The sequence below is a fragment of the Crinia signifera genome, chromosome 8 (assembly GCF_055691185.1).
Source record: "Crinia signifera chromosome 8, ASM5569118v1, whole genome shotgun sequence".
NCBI classification, from domain to species: Eukaryota; Metazoa; Chordata; class Amphibia; order Anura; family Myobatrachidae; genus Crinia; species Crinia signifera.
In genome coordinates this window covers 32,758,632-32,777,517 of record NC_139224.1, presented here as the reverse complement: position 1 = coordinate 32,777,517, position 18,886 = coordinate 32,758,632, and the positions used below count along the sequence as shown (strand labels likewise).

Here is an 18,886-nt window from a genome sequence, read left to right as displayed (position 1 = left end):
TACCTTGTACAGATAAAATCACGGCACATACCAACAGTATCCAACACACAGGCCATGGAAGGGGCGGAATGGATACAAACGACAAAGGATAAAGGGTGTATGGGACAGTTTTGACAGTTTGTAAGAACTACCATACTGTACCTGTATATTGTAAACACACATTTTAGACTAGCCCTGCCTGCAAGCCTGAGAGACGCGTATGAGAGCGCTGAGTGGTTTGTACCCAAGCTTTCTGTGTTATACATAGGCAAACATGGGTGGGGGTTTCTGGTTGCCTGGAAACCCCCCTCCTCTTGGCAAGTGCCTTACATTAGCACTGGTATATATTATGATCAATAGAGCTGCCCCCACATCCTGCACTGTTAAGGTGGCCATACACCAGAAAGACCTGCTTACAATCATGATTGTGTCAAACTTTCCCTTCAACTCCCCGGCAGTCCTTGGTGGTACTTGGACACACAATGTTCTCACAATCGGTCATACAATCCATTATACAATCCAGCTTCTGCATACGACCAGTCGTCTCACAATCAATTGTACACACCTAAACTGCCTAAAAACTGCCACTCAAATAACCCCGGTTGTATGAGCTGTCAAACAACCGATTGCATGTGCTTAAAAGCACATGAAATCGGTTCCCAATCCAAACTGATCAACTGATGCAGCACATCTGATCAGAGGACCAATCCTCCAACCCGCGTGACCATACATTGTACGATTGTGTCCACACAATCTGCATACAATCCATCATACAATCCCTCGAGATTGTATGATTGGGTCCAATGGCTTTCAGGCCTATGGGGGCCTTAAGGGACAGAACAGAGCTGCTGCACATGCCTAGTGTACCAGCTTCTTCTACCAGCTTCAGTTGCCAGGAGGAAGAGACAGGAGCCTTACCATGAAGTGGGAGATTGTGAGCTTAGAAAGTGCAGTACTGGTTCTATTATGTTTGTGTATTTATTTATTACATGTTTAACCTTTTCCTGACCAATTATCTTAATTTAAATGTTTAAAACAGCCTATACTATAGACCAGTGATTTTCAACCTTTTTACCTTGCGGCACACTAAATAATATTTAAAAAATTGCCAAGGCACACCATGAGATCCCCACAGGAAAAAAAAAAAAACTATTGGCACCCATATAAAAAACAATCACACTGGTCCTCACAGGTAACAAAAATAAATTACATTGGCCCTTTACATGAAAAGAAGAGACCAGTAAATAACAGCTGAACTGGTGGTGGCTGTAAACTGGTTTGGGCATTTCTAGATCTGGGGGCACACTTGAGAACAGCTCAAGGCACACTAGTGTGCCATGGCACAGTGGTTAAAAAACACTGCTATAGACCATATGTACTGTTAAATATTAATACTGTATTCCATACAGTATCCAGTGTATAAAGAGACCAATTTTCAGGGCTGTTACCGCTCCCCCAGACTCCTGTACTTACTCCCATATGCTGCAGAGTGGGAGATTTTGGATCACATTTGGAAAAAACCCTCCTAAAAATCCTGCATTTGCCACTGTTATACCATTTGATAAATGGGCCTAGAGATTCAGGAAATAACATTGTTGGTAACTATGGGTTCAAGTTTGTACACAAATGGAATTTGCGATTCTCTAGGGCAGTGTTCCTCAACGGCTATCCTCAAGGCACAGCAACTGTCCAGGTTGCAACAGAAAATAATACGAGATGTAGCGTAGAAAAGAAGCAACTGTTTACCCCACCAGGTTTTATCAGCCCTGGAAAATGACAATGCAAATATAAGTAGAGTAAAGCGCCCCACAATTAAGACTATTATCACCTACATTATAAGATAGGTAAATCTTGCATTCATTATCCTGTACAGTACATGTAACCATGCGTTATCCCCTAACTGGGGTGGGAAATATAATATAATCACACTCTTATACAGTATATCGAATAGTCTCACATCACCAGCAGAATGATCTCCTATTTCATAGATGTATGTTTCTTCCGATCCTCAATGCACATGCAAGAAACAAATATAAATACAAAACAATGGGTGCTATCATCTGTATTTTTTTTCAAAATAATAGTGTCCTATTGTTGATTTACAGGTTCATCTCATGGAATAGAAGATAAAATAGGCTTACATTTGGGGCCTTATTCTGGTTCACTCCTTCTGGCAAATTCCTTCTTAGATGAACAAAACCATGTGTACTGCAGGGGGGCAGATGTAAAATGTGCAGAGAGAATTAGATTTGGCTGAGCTATTTTGTTTCTGTGCAGGGTTAAAACTGACTGCTTTATTTTTACACTGCAATATAGATCTCACCCCACCCAAATCTAACTCTCTCTGCACAAGTAACATCTACCCCACCTGCAGTGCACATAGTTTTTTCATCTAAGGAGGAATTCGACAGAAGGAGTGAACCAGAATAAGGCCCTTGGTAAGAAATCTCCAGTTTGTTTTAAAGCGGCAATCATTTACATTGCAAAATCAAACTGGTTTTGCCGTGTAAATGATTGCCGCTTTAAAAAATACTGGAGATTTCTTACCAAATCTCTCACTTTCTGAATCTCTCATCCTATTAAATTTCTCCCAGAAATCTTTTGAGAGGTGACAGGAGAAATAAGCACACAACCACCTCATGTCCCTCCTCTGGATACTGTGAATGCTTACACGTATGCTTACATAAACAGACGTAAGAATCCTCTCATTAAGGTATCGTTAACAATGTTTATATCCACAAATATATTTTTATTCATAGCCAAAAAACATTTATAAAAATGTACAGATACCAGATGTTATTACATACGTCAACCACTGGGAATGCAATATAATAAAAAAAAAACGGGATGGCTCATCAGTACATATTACAGTCGCCGGATGTTCTACAGTACTTGTACAGAAGAATGGCACGCACCACCGCGTTTCAACCTGGTGGTACATACATCTATGAAATTGGAGATCATTCTGCGGGTTATGTAAGACTGTCCGATAAATAAGACTGTGTGATTATATTATATTTTCCCACCCCAGTAAGATTTACCTATGGCTATAAGTGTGGGTGATAATAGTCCTAATTGTGGGGCCCTTTACTCCAGTCCAGGTTTTATGGCTATCCCTGGTACAATCAAGCTGACTGAGGCACAAATGAAGGGGCCGATTCAGACCGCGATGTACGAGAGGGGATTTATGTGGCAGAGGGGGCAGGTGTTCGGTCATGGGGTGGGTGGCGTTACATACATATGCGAGCCTAGCGAACAGTTCTGAATCAGGGCCTAAGTCACCTGTGCATAAACCTGGACTGTTGGTGTGCCTTGAGGACCGTGATTGAGGACCACTGCTCTAGGGTACAGGTCTTCTAATATTAGCAAGTGAAGCTACTGTCCGTAAAAAGACGCACACCGGAGCCATAGCAAATCCATTCACAATTGTGTATGCCTTCGTAGCCTATCTGTAAAAACAAAGGAACATCAAGTCTAATGGTAGGCTTATAGCAACCCAGGAGGCGCCATATTTTGCACATAGATACGTTTTGCCAACCACTTCCTGTAATTTCCTGTTAACACCTTCAAGTGGTTACTTCCTGTCAACCACTTTTCTATGAAATCCTCATTGCGAGTGAGATCACCGCACAACACATTAACATTGGCCATCGCGTACAAACGTGAATTAAACCCTATGTCAGATGAACATAAAAACACAGGGCGAGACAAAGGAACTTTGCTATTAGAAAGTTACCTGCGTATGACCCCACATGGTAATATATTGTTACTTTGGGCCTTATTCTGGTTGGTGCGGCCGGCCCGTACGCGTACGTTCCGGGGTTTTTAATGATCTGCGCATGCGTACCATCTCCAATGCGCAGGCGCGAACACTCCACAACGCTTACGGACGGGTCTCTCCGTGCGAAAAAACCTGTACGCGAGAGTATGGGCATTGGGGGCGGCATAGGGGCGTGATGAGGGGAGCGGCCGAAATAATGAGGGAAAATGGGCATAAATATGGGCGTACACGGGGGTGTGCACCAAAAATGAACGGTGCTACTACCGCACGATCGGCTAAAGCACCGTTCATTTCGGACACCAAACAGGCGGCCGCCAACCGCCAGCTCAGACCACCCCTACAGATACCGCATGCCAGCGTGCGCCTGAGTTTGCTAATTAACGCTGATTACTACTCAAACACATACACCTGAATGTAATAAGCAATGCTGCAGTCTATTAAGTCCAAACCATGATTTCACTACCTGCAAGCCACACACAGCACTCAAACACATTGGAAGCTTATCTTTCTATACTTCTCTACATTTAAAGGTTTGTTTCATTTAAGGTAAGAATCTTTTTAAGACCTGCTTATATATGCTAAGGTAGGTATTTGTTAAACAGTTATACACATTCACTACGTGCTTTCATAGACTTTACACAGTAGCACACTCAATCTACACAAGTCGACATGTGTCAACGTGTTCACTCTAATACAAACATAGGTTTTGTATTTATGATACAATAACATAAACCACATCTAACACCTACAAAGGATGTTTCAGCAATGTTTTAAGCCCATGCCCACTATTTTGCACACAATCTTCAATTGAGTTAATAGAAAACAATAATTGAATAACAATTAGAATAATTAATTAATTGTCAGAATTCTAGTTGAAAGGCAAGATTTGCAGGTCCATATATGTGAAGGGTATGCCAGCGTGCACGGACGTACGCTCACTCTCACGAGCGGTGACATAAGCTGAGTTTTCTATTGAAAACAATAGGGACCCGTCCGTACAAGCTGGCGTACGCTCAGATAGCCGCAAGAAGTCGGCGGGAAGACGGACGAGAGACGTCCGTAAACGGTGGCGTACGCTCTGTTGTACGCCAGTTGTCGGAGTCTAAGGGCTGGTCCGTCCGTGTACGTTGGCGTACGCTCAATTGTACGCCACTCCCCTTAGGCGTTGTTTCTGGCCGTACGTATGCGGCTGATTTGTGGGTGGACTTAACCCCAACGGCCGCGTACGGAGAGCGTACGTTAAAATGGAACGTACGCACGTTTGGCCGCACCGATCAGAATAACCTCCAAAGGCACTAGCACAGAAGAACTTCTATGCGCGTCGACATTGCACTTACATTCTGTCCTCAAAACAAATGGAAGGGCCGACCACATTGGCTGCGCCACTTATCATTTTAAAGGCAAAGTAATTGTCCGGACATTCTCTCTCATTCCCACACTTGATGCGCTTCTTTGTCATGACTAAGAGAAAAGAGAAATGCGGAACAAAGTCATGATTTTTTTAAGCAAACGCTGTATAATTTATATCAGTGCTTACGGGGAGGATCTGATTGAACCTTGTGTGAGCTGTTGGAACTGTGCAGACTCAGGTGTCCGATTCAGCATTGAGGGCAAAGCAAAGAACAATAGTATATTTAAAAAATCCACAATACACTGCAGATGGATTTATAGGGTCCCATGTGGACGGAACCTGCAAATGTTTACAAAGAGTGCATTATCCATAGCGAATATATCCAGATATGACAGATTTATTTCTGATACAATAATTGTGGATTCTAAGCACTGTGCACATTTCATGGTGACAGAGGTCACAGCCTGGGGTCAACAGGGAGACCGCTGGTCGTGATGTTTCCTGCAGCTTACTCTGGCTGACCATCACAGGGCACCTTGCATGCCAAGAAGTGTGTGTCCTGGGATACAGAGCCTGGCCTTGCCACTTCCAGGAAACAGGGGCAATTCGGACCCATTTCTGGAAACACCCCAGAGACAGAGGCAATAGGGTAGCTGTTCTGCAATCAATCAGGAGCCTTTCTACACATGCACAGAACGGAGATGGACGTCTCAGCAGATTCCTGAAAGTCAGGAATCGGTATGGGCAATGATTCGGTGTTAGTGCTGAATCAGGCCCTTAGTTGTCTGGTTGAAATAACTGATACAAGATAACACGTTAACAGCTTTGAGTCAGTAGAATAGCAAATGGAATCTATTTCACATTGCACCAATGTATTTGAAATTGAACAATTATATATATATATTTCTGATTGTATTAGACAATTTAGATTTTAGGTTTAGTTGTCCGCTCTTGTCATATAATTTTTGAATGAATGAATGAATGAATGAATAAATGGTAATAAGTTTATAAAGCGTAATAAAGGTACATTACATACCTGGCGCAGCTGCTTCCCTGGTATCTGCATGGTAAGAGAACACATTCATAAATTAATTAAAATGTCTTAAAGGACAAGTAAACTTTCACCTATGAAACATGCAGTTATACAGACCAAACAAGACCCCTTTCACCAGGTAAAACCTGCTCTGCATACCAGCTTCTCACTCATTTGCTTTTGCAATCACCTGTAAAAGTGCAAAGGTGGCCAATCTTCCACTATGGAAACCACATTCCAGTAAGTTTTGCTGACTTACAGAATCTTCTTTTGGGAAATTTAAGGATTTTTGTGCCTAATGAGTCAAGGTTTAAAGAGATCAATAAGTAAAGTACCTACCAGCAATAATAACATGGAAAAATCATAGTCCAGACTGACAATAATACAGTCAAGTAGCTGATTATTCCATTTTATTGTTACTACATATGCCTACCCTCCCACATTCTACAGGTGACTTCTGATTTATTACACAGTCTGCCTCTGTTTGATAAACGGCACAAAAACACATTCTCCCTGTACTTGCGTGGGTTTACTCCGGGTACTCCGGGTTATTTGGCTCCTAACAAAAAAAAGAACCCCTAGAATGAATAAGTGTGCATGTACATGTGGTAGGGACTATAGATTGTAAGCTCCACTGGGACAGGGACTGATGTGAATGTTCAAATATTCTCTGTAAAGCGCTTTAAAGAAATTGTTAATAATTAAATAATAGATAATTACTATTTGAGTGGGAGATGTCAGAGTGTTATAAAACACCTCACCCCTAGAGTAACACTAGCAAGCTTTTCTGCCTACAACTAGTCTGTTCCCCAAGAGTATGACAAACTCATCTGTATTTAGGATGCCGCCATGTCTTATACCAATGTATTTGAAATTGAACAATTATACTATTTGAGTGGGAGATGTCAGAGTGTTATAAAACACCTCACCCCTAGAGTAACACTAGCAAGCTTTTCTGCCTACAACTAGTCTGTTCCCCAAGAGTATGACAAACTCATCTGTATTTAGGATGCCGCCATGTCTTATACTCGGAACAATAGGGGCTTATATAATTGCTAAATATTAGCTTGAGTGGATGAACACAAGGGTAATAATATAGAAACTGGACTGAGGTCACCCACTGGACAGAAATAACATGTTAATTGTAAGAGTTATCAAAATTATTTTTACTATCAGTGTTCTTAGCACCTAGACTGTGCATCAGTATTGTTCTTTTTTCCTGTATGGTACTAGAAGCCTTAACTTGGTAGCACCTCTCACTATGTTTAAAAATATGGTGTGCAGTCCAGTCCCCCCCTCTTTCAGAAATAACATGACCACAGAGGAAGGATATGGCATGGGTAATGTTAACAGTAAAGCATGGGCAATGCTATAAACAGCAGGTGGGGACTGGTGGTAATGCAGAGGTTTACCAAGGACAACTACTGACAGTTACAGAACATGACAATAGAAATAACATCAAAATACCAACAATCAAAACACCAAGTTATTTCTCTCCCCTTCGGCCACATGCGAAGGGATGTGCTCGTGAACATCCCCTTGCATGGTACAGAGGCGGGGGGTAGGGTGGACGTTCGGCCAGGTGACGGGCGGCGTTTCAGGGATCGCTAAGCAGTGAACTACCACTGCTTAGTGAGCCTTGCTGAATCAAGCCCTTTACTCATGTTACCAACCCGGGAAGAAAGACTCAGGTGAATTGCAGGGTCGGGGACCCGGGAACACAATCCCGGGTTATGCCTTTTAGACATAACAAAATTCCAGGTTGCTGCACATTCATGTGCAAAAACCTGGGATTTTGGAGTGTGTCTGAAAGGTTATTAATCAGATAGAACACTAATCCTTAAGACTTCTGTGCATAATCTCATCCTGGATGTCTTCTCGCCACCTCAAACGTAATATTTCCAAAACGGAATTACTTATATTCCCACCGGCCAAGGACAGTTACCATCCTGATATCTCCATAAATGTTGCCTAGGGGTCATCCTCGACTCTGAACTGTCCTTTGTTCCCCACATTCAATCGGTCTCCAAATCATGTTACATGCATCTATAAAACATATCCAAAATACGACCCCATCTCACATAAGACACTACTAAATATCTTATCCATTCACTCATTAATCCATTTTAAATTAGGGTCAGTTAGGGTTGTCGCCAGTGGCGTAACTAGAGCCCCATAGCCCCCGCGGTGGCGGGAGGCACTTAGTAAGTGAGGGCGCCGGGGGGGCTGCGGGGCTATCGTTACCCACTGCCTCCACTTAATGCCACCACTGGTACCTGCCGCTGTGCCACATCAGTCTGCAGTCCCAGCTCTCCCTGCTCTCCCGGCTCCTGCTAATGAAAACTGACACTTAGAAAATGGCTGCCCCCGTACTGCAGACTGTTTTTGAGGATGCTAGAGGAGGCCTGCGCCTCCTCTAGCATCCTTAAAAACGGTCTGCTGTACGGGGGCAGCCATTTTATAAGTGTCAGTTTTCATTAGCAGGACCGAGGAGAGCAGGGAGACCCAGCCGGGACCGCAGACTGATGCGGCACAGCGGCAGGAACCGGCAGAGGTTTAAATGGGGGGGCTGGGGGCGGAGGGGTAAGGGGGGGTAAGGTGGGGGTAAAGGGAGGGGGTGGCGCTGCCAAAATGTGCGGCGGGGGGAGCTTGAATAATAGTTACGCCACTGGTTGTCGCTGGAGGGAACATCAGGGTTAGACTACAGGAGGGGGTGGTTAGGATTAGGCTGCAGGTGGGAATGGTTAGGGTATGGGGGGGGGGGGGGATCTTAGAAAGCATACCCTATATAAATGAGGTGCTATCATGCTGGGACTTGTAGTTCTGCAAATAAAAACATATGGTGCAGATGCACACTCCATAATAATAATCAATAATAGAGGTTCTTGGTATATTAATTGGCCAAGAAATATTTGCCCACCAACCAGCTTCATGGTGACCTCATTTCTGGTGGGTCCCTAATACCAAGTTTGAATCTGGGGCACAGAACCCTAATGTGTACACCGTACACCTGAAGATTGGACTCCTTCAACTTAGAGTAGCACCCCACCCACGTGATTTGAATATTATTTTACCAGCTTGGTCCCTAGTAGCCACAGACTTCAAACTGAAGGCACAATGAAGGTAAGACCTAAAAATTGACACTAATTGCTAGTCTTGGGGATGGATTTGGGGCGCGGCTCCCCTTGGGTTGGTGTGGCTGAGTTGCTTTCGGGGTGGCACACCCTAACATTAATTTAGCACTATTTATTTTTCACTAATATACTTTCTAGCACTACACTTTTTAACTGTAGCTTCTTCTTTCTAATTAATACACTTATAGCTTAGTTTTTCACTTGTGTGCTTCCCTGGGGTGACTGGCTTATGCCGGCCTTTTTCAACTAGATTCAAACTTAGTATTAGGGACCCACCAGAAATGAGGTCACTGTGAAGCTGGTTGGTAGGCAAATATTTCTTGGCCAATTAACCAAGAACCTCTATTATTGTTTAGTAATAGGGAGTGTGCATCTGCACTATATGTTTTTCTTTGCGGGAATGGTTAGGGTTAGGCTGTGGAAGGGGATGGTTAGGGATGAGTTAGGAAGCGAGAGGTGAGGGTTAGGTTTAAGCTGTATGAGTAATGGGTTAGGGCTAGACACTAAGGATGGTTAGGCTGTGGGATGGGACAAATAGTATTGGGGTGCGTGAGGGGTGGGTTACAGTTAGGATGCAGGCAGGGACAAAATGGGCTAGGCTGCAGGAGGAGAAGGTTAAGAATTAGGCTACAGGTGAGGACAGTTATGGTTAGGCTACAGGTGAGGACAGTTATGGTTAGACTACAGGTGAGGACAGTTATGTTTAGGCTGTGGGAGGGGACAGTCAGGGTTAGGCTGCAGGAGGAGAAGGTTAGCGATAGGCTACAGGTGAGTACAGTTATGGTTAGGCTACAGGTGAGGACAGTTATGTTTAGGCTGTGGGAGGGGACAGTCAGGTTTAGGCTGCAAGAGGAGATGGTTAGCAATAGGCTACAGGTGAGGACAGTTATGGATAGGCTACAGGTGGGGACAGTTATCGTTAGACTGTGGGAGGGGACAGTCAGGGTTTGGCTGCAAGAGGAGAAGGTTAGCAATAGGCTACAGGTGAGGACAGTTATGGACAGGCTACAGGTGGGGACAGTTATCGTTAGACTGTGGGAGGGGACAGTCAGGGTTAGGCTGCAGGAGGAGAAGGTTAGCATTAGGCTACAGGGTAGGATAGTTATGAATAGGATACAGGTGGGGACAGTTATCGTTAGACTGCGGGAGGGGAAGGTTAGCAATAGATACAGGTGAGGACAGTTATGGTTAGGCTACAGGTGAGGACAGTTATGGTTAGGCTACAGGTGAGGACAGTTATGGTTAGGCTACAGGTGAGGACAGTTATGGTTAGGCTACAGGTGAGGACAGTTATTGTTAGGCTTCATTAAGGGACAGTTAGAGTTCAGCTGAGGGAGCAGTGGGGCTAGATAGTCTCCGGGAACAGTCAGGATTTTGAATGTCGGCATGCTGAGAACCAGGATATCATACCCAACCCCTTATTTCACCTGTTACTCCACCAGAGGCCTTGTCTTACTTACCAAACAGAACTCTTAGACTCTTTGATTCCCATTTTACATCGAAAATTGTTTCTGCAAAATACCATATCGACAGCATGGTGATAGCGACCACGAAGATCCTTATTACACCTGTGCACAAGACAGAAATGATGAGGTGAAATACAGGCGGTGTGTTTCTGGGAAGTAAGCTAAGCAGGAAACATTCAGCGAAACAGAATGACAACTATTATAAGCTGTCTTCCAGCATTTTGAGTTGGACTTTAGAAACTGAGATACCACTAGGTGTGTCCTCAGACACAACCATCAATCCCACCATTGAAACTCGTGCAACCATGACAGCGACTCTTCTGCTCTACACTCCCATAAAACGCACATAAGATGGCCCGCCTTCATGTATATGCTTAGCCACCTTCCTATCACCTCCCAGTTACCGCCCAGGGATTGTGACAAAAATAATTGAACTCAAACAAAGTGCACACAATTGGTGGCTGCTGATCTACAGGTGGACGTCAGTGGGGTAACCCCTATAAAGATGCAAAGCGAAGAAAAAATGATATCCACTGTAGTTTGGTGGGGATACAGTCACTAGGTCGACAGGGTGAAACATGTAGACAGGGCTTAGGCCGACGCATGAAATATATCGACCGGCCATAAGGTTGTCAGATTTATAAGGTTGACAATGGGAAAGTCGAGAGTCAAAAGGTCCTCATAAGTTTTTCACGTTTCCCCCCCCCCCAAAAAAAAACAGGCGGTATTTCATACTCCACTAGGGTGTGGAGGAGACTTAGCACATCTCGCACCGTGTGTCTAAGTCACAACTGTGTGTGCATGGACTATGGACGTGTGCAGTGTGACTTAGGCCGCCATCAGGGGGGGTCTGAGGGTAAATTAGTCCCGGGCCCCAACAGGAAAGAAGCACGGATGGCAGCGTTGTAGGCATTATACTTGCAGCAACACCGCTATCTCTTTAAGATAGTGACGGCAGTCACTAGGACTCGCCGCACCTCTCTGCAGACAGCAGCAGCCAATTCCTTCTCTGCTTCTTCTCCGGGAGCTAGGGAGAAGCACTGCCTCCTCCTCCCAGCAGGGAGACCGCACTCTGCGGCTGTTCACAGTGCAGGGAGGGGGTCACTTCACCAAGCCCAACAGGCGCCGCTACGTACTGTAAACCAGCAGTAATTCCCCCGGATTCACCCTTCTGCAGCTTTGTAGAATGTGCTTCCAGACCTGGATCCAAGGAAGTACGTATAAGGTGTGATATAGGTATTTTATGTATTATAAAGTATATAAGAAGTGTGTTTGGAATTGAATGATAGGTATTCGTGTATATAAGGGATGGGGGGGGGGTAATAGGTATAAGGCATATAAGGGGTGGATGGGGTGATAGGCATTTATGTATATAAAAGGTGGGGCTTTAGGTACTTGAGTTGGATGGCATCTTTGTTGTAGTTGTATCAGGCTTCCAGTGCACACCGACTAGCTGCAGCCATGATGTAACTATATGCGGACAGCTACATATATATGGAACATATTCTAAAACAAGCACAATTCAGCGGTGGAACTCATACAGAACAAACATGCTATGCTCCCGCTGTAGCTTCAGCTACAGTACATTATCCACAGCTCCGCCCACCTATGCGCCCCACCTTTCCCCTATGGGGGCCCTGCTCATTTTGTCAGTCCTGGGCCCCATAATTTTAGATGGCAGCCCTGTCGGTGGTTGTGTCCGATTCTGAATTAGGCCTATAATGTCACTTTTACCCTTTGTCAGTCCTGGGCCCCACAAATTGTGATGGCAGCCCTGTCGGCGGTTGTGTTCGATTCTGAATTAGGCCTATAATGTCACTTTTACAGAATAAGTTGGAAGATTAGGGGTGGATTGAACTGCACACCCTAAATCTAAACATAATAAGATGTGCTACTACTATATGCTAAAAACTTTCAGCTCCGCACAGAAAAAAGTGAAAATATAAAATAATAATATTTAAATAATCCGGAATATGGCAAAATTAAGTATAAAAATTATAGGCAGGGTTAAAGTGAGGGGGAACGGGGTGGAACTGAGTTCCACCACCTCTAATGGTGAGGTGAAACATTTTTACCTCCACATTGGCCCTGCATAGTAATTCTCACAGAAAAGCATTCTAGAAATGCTTTGGGTGGAGTGTGTTGAAACTGAAATCTAGATTTCAGTGTAAAAAAATCAGCCAGTATTTACCCTGCACAGAAACAAAATAACTCCCCCAAATCTAACTCTCTCTGCACATGTTACATCTGCCACCCCCCTGCAGTGCAGATGGTTTTTCCCATTTTGAGAACAAAGTTGTACTGCGATCAGATCTGAATAAGGGCCTAAGTACAGAGACAACTATTAGATATCTCCTTTTATATCAAACGTTAAAAAGATCCTACAAAGAAGTATCAGTCCTCTCTTAAATAATGTTTTGGAAGATGCTGTCTGAAAGGAAGTAATAACTGAACAAAATATTTCTTTTTTTATATATATATCTTATCCTGGACCACCTATTTTCCTACAATTCAAAAAAACTTTAGTTGCACCACTTGGGAGATCTATAACTTCAGGGATTGGGTCCCTCACATTAAATCTATCACAGGTTTTAGATTTTTGTTTTTTGCAGAGATATGTAACCTCTTAGAGACCAAACATCCAGGACTGCATACTTTTAACACTCTGAAAGATATTAAGGGGATTCCTAACTTTGGTGTCCTTGCTCCGGACATACATCGGTGCTTGAAAGTTTATGACCCCTTAAACATTTTTCTATATTTCTGCGAAATTTGGACTAAAACTATCTCAGTCCTAAAGGTAGATAAAGAGAACAAAATAAAAACAAATGAGGCAAAAAAATTAGACATGTTCATTTTTTTATTGAGGAAAACGATCGGTACTTGTTTCCTAGCACGGCCACAATCGCGGGCATCGGGTGTCATTTTTAGTGGTCTGCGACGCAACCGACGCGATGCCCCCGATTTTCCCATTGAAATGCATTGAAAAAAGTCAATATCGCGTCGGTCGCGTCGTATGCGGCTAAAAAAAGCTTAAATGGTCCAGACGCGATGCCCCCGATTTCCCCATAGGGAACAATGTTAAATGCCTCAATTTAGCCGCGATGCCCCCGATTTCCCATAGGAATCAATGTTAAATGGCTCAATTTACCCAAATCATCATAGGGAACAATGGTAAATGGGCCAGAAAACCCTAAAAAACACCCCTTAACAGTGAAATGTCCCCCCAAAAGTAATTGACGCCACCCCACGATCAACGCGAACCCGAAGCGTGGCGAGGGGTGGCGGTACGCGTCCTCCGACCTTTTCATACCCCCACTATCCACGTCGGCGTGGAGTTGAGAATAGAATAGTGTGGCGAGCGCAGCGAGCCACCGAGCCCGAAGCGTAGCGAGCGCAGCGAGCCCCGCGAGGGGACGCGGATACCTGTGAAGCCCGCGAAGGGACGCGTTTACCTGTGAAGCCACGCTTCGGGCTCGGTGGCTCGCTGCGCTCGCCACACTATTCTATTCTCAACTCCACGCCGACGTGGATAGTGGGGGTATGAAAAGGTCGGAGGACGCGTACCGCCGCCCCTCGCGGGCTCGCTGCGCTCGCCACGCTTCGGGTTCGCGTTGATCGTGGGGTGGCGTCAACTACTTTTGGGGGGACATTTCAGTGTTCAGTGCTTTTAGTTGCAATAACTGCATCTAAATGTTTCTGGTAATTGTTGATTAGTCCTGAAACATTCTTTCATATAAACAGCTTTTACTCTGTTGGTAGATTTTCCAAATTTCAGCAAAATAATTGAAAATTCTGAAGGGTTCACTTTCTGTTAAGCACCACTGTATACGCCTTGTATACAAGTACAGTATTTCTCATGATAGAAGTTTAGAAGATGTGAAATATTTTTTATTTGGTAAAGAAGAGATGTCAGTAGATCACTGAGAGTTTATATTGAATTCCATAAATGTTATTTTAAATCAAAATTATTTCACTTTTGAAAAGAGATGCAATAGGGTGCGACAGCTAAAAAAAAATCATACCAAACAGCACGTCACATGTTATTTTTGGCCAAAAATCACACATGTAATAATGTACGAATTTTAATACCAAGTCATAAATTACTTGTGATTACTGGTGATTTTTTTAGTAAATTGATTAGGCATTTTTTTAGTAAAGGTGTGATTTTTTTTAGTAATGGGAGTGTGCGTTTTTTTGTAAATAAAGAAAAATGGTGTGAGCCCCCCCCCTCCTCCCCCCCAAACATAATCAGCATCGACACTCTTTGAGACAGTCCTGGTTTCACAAATATAGGGGGGGGGGGGGGTAGTGTCTATTTTTCTTGTAATTTTTTTTGGTTATGTTTTTTCAAATCAATATTTGTTATTTTGATGTTTTCAATGAGAAAACATCTGGATTCGATTTACGTAGTGCAATATTTTGGTCACTGCAAAAGTGCGATTTTTATAGCAAATTGCACACTATTACATGTGCGATTTGTGGTAAATGTGCAATTGTGCCTGTTTTTTATCCAAAAAATCACACAGGTCTAAAAATCACACTCTATTCCATCTCGCCCTTGATGATAATTTATTTTTACAGTTGATGGGTATGGCCATGGGCACTATATCCATTCCAAGTTATGCCAATGTATTTATGGGCCTATTTTAATCCAAATATATTTGTGTAGGCTGATTTGGAGTGAATCTGGTGTACTATGGCCATTATATAGATGACATGTTTATTAATTGGGAAGGTGGGGAACACCTAGCTCTGGAATGTGTTATATTAGCACTAACATTTAATTATAAACTTAGCATCTCTTTTTCAGGTTTAACGTTGTTGAATTTCTGGTCTTACTTTCCTTTCAGGTGGCAATTCTATTGTTAGTAACAACAATAGCAAAAAAGTGGATACTAACAATTTATTTCATTACAATAGTGCCCATTATAGACCTTGGCTAAAGAACATGCCTTAAAGTCAATAAATAGACTAAACCGGATACACAGTATGAACCTGATTCTTGTTGGCTCAGTAAGCACTTAGATGTCATTGTTCTACGGTACAGAACAAACAAAAGAGGATATTTTTGAAGAGGCTTTTTTGAAAACACAGAAAACAGATCACTCCAGCCTTCTGATTCCAAAAAGTAAGAATGTACATGTACAGTATATGTCTCCAAATATAACAAAAAATCTAATTTTAACATACTAAAGGAATATGGTATTCTGAACTCAGCTGTAAGAACTGCACCTACAGTCATTGTTTCCTAGAATCATCAGTCTATTTATGTCAACAGTCTCCCAGTATGTTGAAAAATAAGAAAAGTAGAACTGTTAATAATTAGATATTATATCTCAGTTACCTATTGTTGATGCTATAAATGTAATAGCACAAGATGTATCACCTGTAAAAAATGTATTTCCTTCAATGTCCCTGTGGCCTACAGAATTTAGGTGGCACTGCTAGAACAATGAAGGAGAGATTTAGAGAACATTGCACTAATATACTAAAAAGTATCATCTGCATGCACACGGGACCGCGCATTGCATTGGTGGACCAGATGTCATTCACATGTAATTTTGAAGCTTTTCATGTGATTTTTTACCACAATCGTGTGAAAAGTGACCAAATCGCAGGAGAATCACCCTATTGTATGGGGGGGGGGGGGGGGACCCCTGACTTAATCCACCAGAGATTTATTACGGCCCTGTGTATCACATTGAATTGCATTGTTTTTTAAACTATCTCATAGTAGAGAGATTAGGGTTCCTCGGTAGGGGTCATGGGTTTGATTATGATTTTGAATAGAGATGAGCGGCTTCGGTTTTACTCGCATTTACTCGGATCTCAAAGCAGGATCTTATTGGCTTTCCAAAACACATGACAGCTGACAGCCAATCGGTTAAATCTGAATCCGAGTCAATTTGAGTAAAATCGAACCCGCTCATTCTCACATTTTTGGAGCAGAAAAAACATGTTTTCTATTATATTCATTTATTTTCTCTATCTTATGCTTTGGATTGAGAAATGGAGTGATCTTTATGTATATTTTTAGTTGACACAATAATCGATACTTAATATATATATATAGTGAGGAGAGCTTTTAATTGAGCCTTCTGCCCAGGACGTATGAGCCTATCTGTGTGCTCATTCAGTTGGGAATCTTACCTGTCCACCTCATATTTCTCCAGCAGATAAGGAGGATCCAATATGGATTTTCTAATTATGGGTGTCCCTGAAAGACAGTAATAGCAAAAGCTTACATTAGGTTGTATGGTCAGACGTTTCACATTAACAGATACGCTTTCTGAGACATCAGATGCAGACAGTCTCCTCTCCGGGCTTCTCCTGGAGAGGAGACACTAAAAGTAGGCAAGTATGAGATATACACATGTCACACACCCCAGTGGTCTGTGCAAGCAAGCAATGCAGTTCTCTCACCCCAGTTGTTTCATTTAAGTGAATAAGCCCATTTTGTGCACATACATACATTACACTATACACACACTAGTAATTAGGACCCATCATTGGTCAGACGGCTCACTAGTGTACATAGATTTTCTGTCTTTCCTCTTCCTCTGATCCAGTTTGTTTTCAACCGCTGGGCCTTGGCATACTAGTGTGCCTTGAGCTGTTCTTAAGTGTGCCACCAGAGCTAGAGATGTCTACAACAGTACCCAGCCATCACCACCAGTTTAACTGTTATTCACTGGTCTCTTTCTGCTCCGGTCCTGTCTCTGTATCCTGGATATATGAGACCGCTCCTTTCTGCCTGTGGGTCCAGATCTGGCTGCAGGCCCCTCCTCTTTTTGTCATCCATTAATCATCATTGGTTATTGGTGGCTGTTGTTGCTACCTCACTCATAACTATGGTGTCAGTCCCAATGCCCTGTGTGCCAGTTCAAAGGTTTGTTGCTTATGAAGCTGCCCAGATACTGAATAGAACATGAATCAGATTTAGGAAAGATGAGTCACATGGAGCTAGGTTTAGAGCTATTGTTATACTGTCCCCAGTTAATCCCAAGGAGAACATACTGTAATGGCAGATAGGCAGTGACATACAGTATGGCGTTCACATGAGGACATTTTTAACAATACCCCCTGGGGCACTACACACTAAAAACAATTGGCATTCTTATAAGGTCTCTCTTGTGTTCTGCAAGCAGATAAGCCTGGCACAGACTGTACTGTGTCCATTTGGGGGATCAATGTGTTTTCTTGTTTGTTCTATTAGAGACATGTGGGTTTGTTTGTTTTTTCGGTACTTATATGTTAGTTGGGCGCCCACTAAGCTATTTGCTTAGTTTTCCGCGTCCCCTCGTGGGGCTCACTGCGCTCGCCACACTTCGGGCTCGGTGGCTCGCTGCGCTCGCCACACTATATATAATCGACTTCACGCCGTATGGATTTACTAACTATAGTGGTCGCCCAACTAACATATAAGTACCGTTTTTTCCTGTGGGGGCCAATGTGTTTTTTTCCTGTGGGGTCTGATGGTGAACCCTGGCAATTTAAAAAACTTGTTTGGTGTGCACGAATTTGAAAAAAAGTTGAAAGTCAGTGCTCTGCTCTCTTCCACTGTTACTACTGTTAATTTCCCACATCATCCCCTCCCCCCCCCCATCTTACCCTGTTTTTACTTGTTCTTCCCATCTTCCCCTATGCTTCAACCTGTTTCTTCTGTCACTGCCATGTTCTTTTTCCTTTCTTCCCATCTCACCATGCTTATTCTCCTTATGCTGATGGCTCTGTTTACATTGCCTAGCGCAGTAGGGGTGTCATGTTAACAGTTCCAGACCATGTACCTCGGGCAGGTTGGTGACAAGCTACATGCTACGTTCTTATAGTGTAGAGCTCAGCAGTAAGATTGGAGCCTGTGTAATGGGTTTGTGCAGTAATACAATAGGCAATCATTCTGTGCACAATGCATGTCCATGGGTCATAGACACAATTTCATGACATATTACATATTCTCTTAGTGACCAACCGAATAATGTCAATTTGATGACATAGGTCAGTGTGATAAGAGTTTTCTCAACACTACTCAATACAATTGCAGAAGAAATGTTCCACAATCCAACTTGGAATACTGCAAAGATCAGCTCAGAATGGTGGCCAGGGCATTCCTAATCAACTCTGTAATCTGCCTGCAGGGTT

At 43.1% G+C, this 18,886-nt stretch overlaps 1 protein-coding gene across 1 annotated transcript in view; it reads right to left on the bottom strand.

The window, feature by feature from the left end:
- Positions 1-16,970, bottom strand: part of FAM3D (FAM3 metabolism regulating signaling molecule D) — a 45,216-nt gene extending 28,246 nt beyond the window's left edge. The window contains exons 1-4 of the mRNA XM_083158002.1: positions 16,898-16,970; positions 10,739-10,846; positions 6,148-6,171; positions 5,098-5,221 (exon numbers count right to left, since the gene is read on the bottom strand). Coding sequence (XP_083014128.1) covers positions 5,098-5,221; positions 6,148-6,171; positions 10,739-10,846; positions 16,898-16,910 — 269 coding nt within the window. The 5' untranslated portion in view covers positions 16,911-16,970. The remainder of the gene's footprint in view (positions 1-5,097; positions 5,222-6,147; positions 6,172-10,738; positions 10,847-16,897) is intronic.
- Between the last annotated feature and the right edge of the window lie 1,916 nt (positions 16,971-18,886).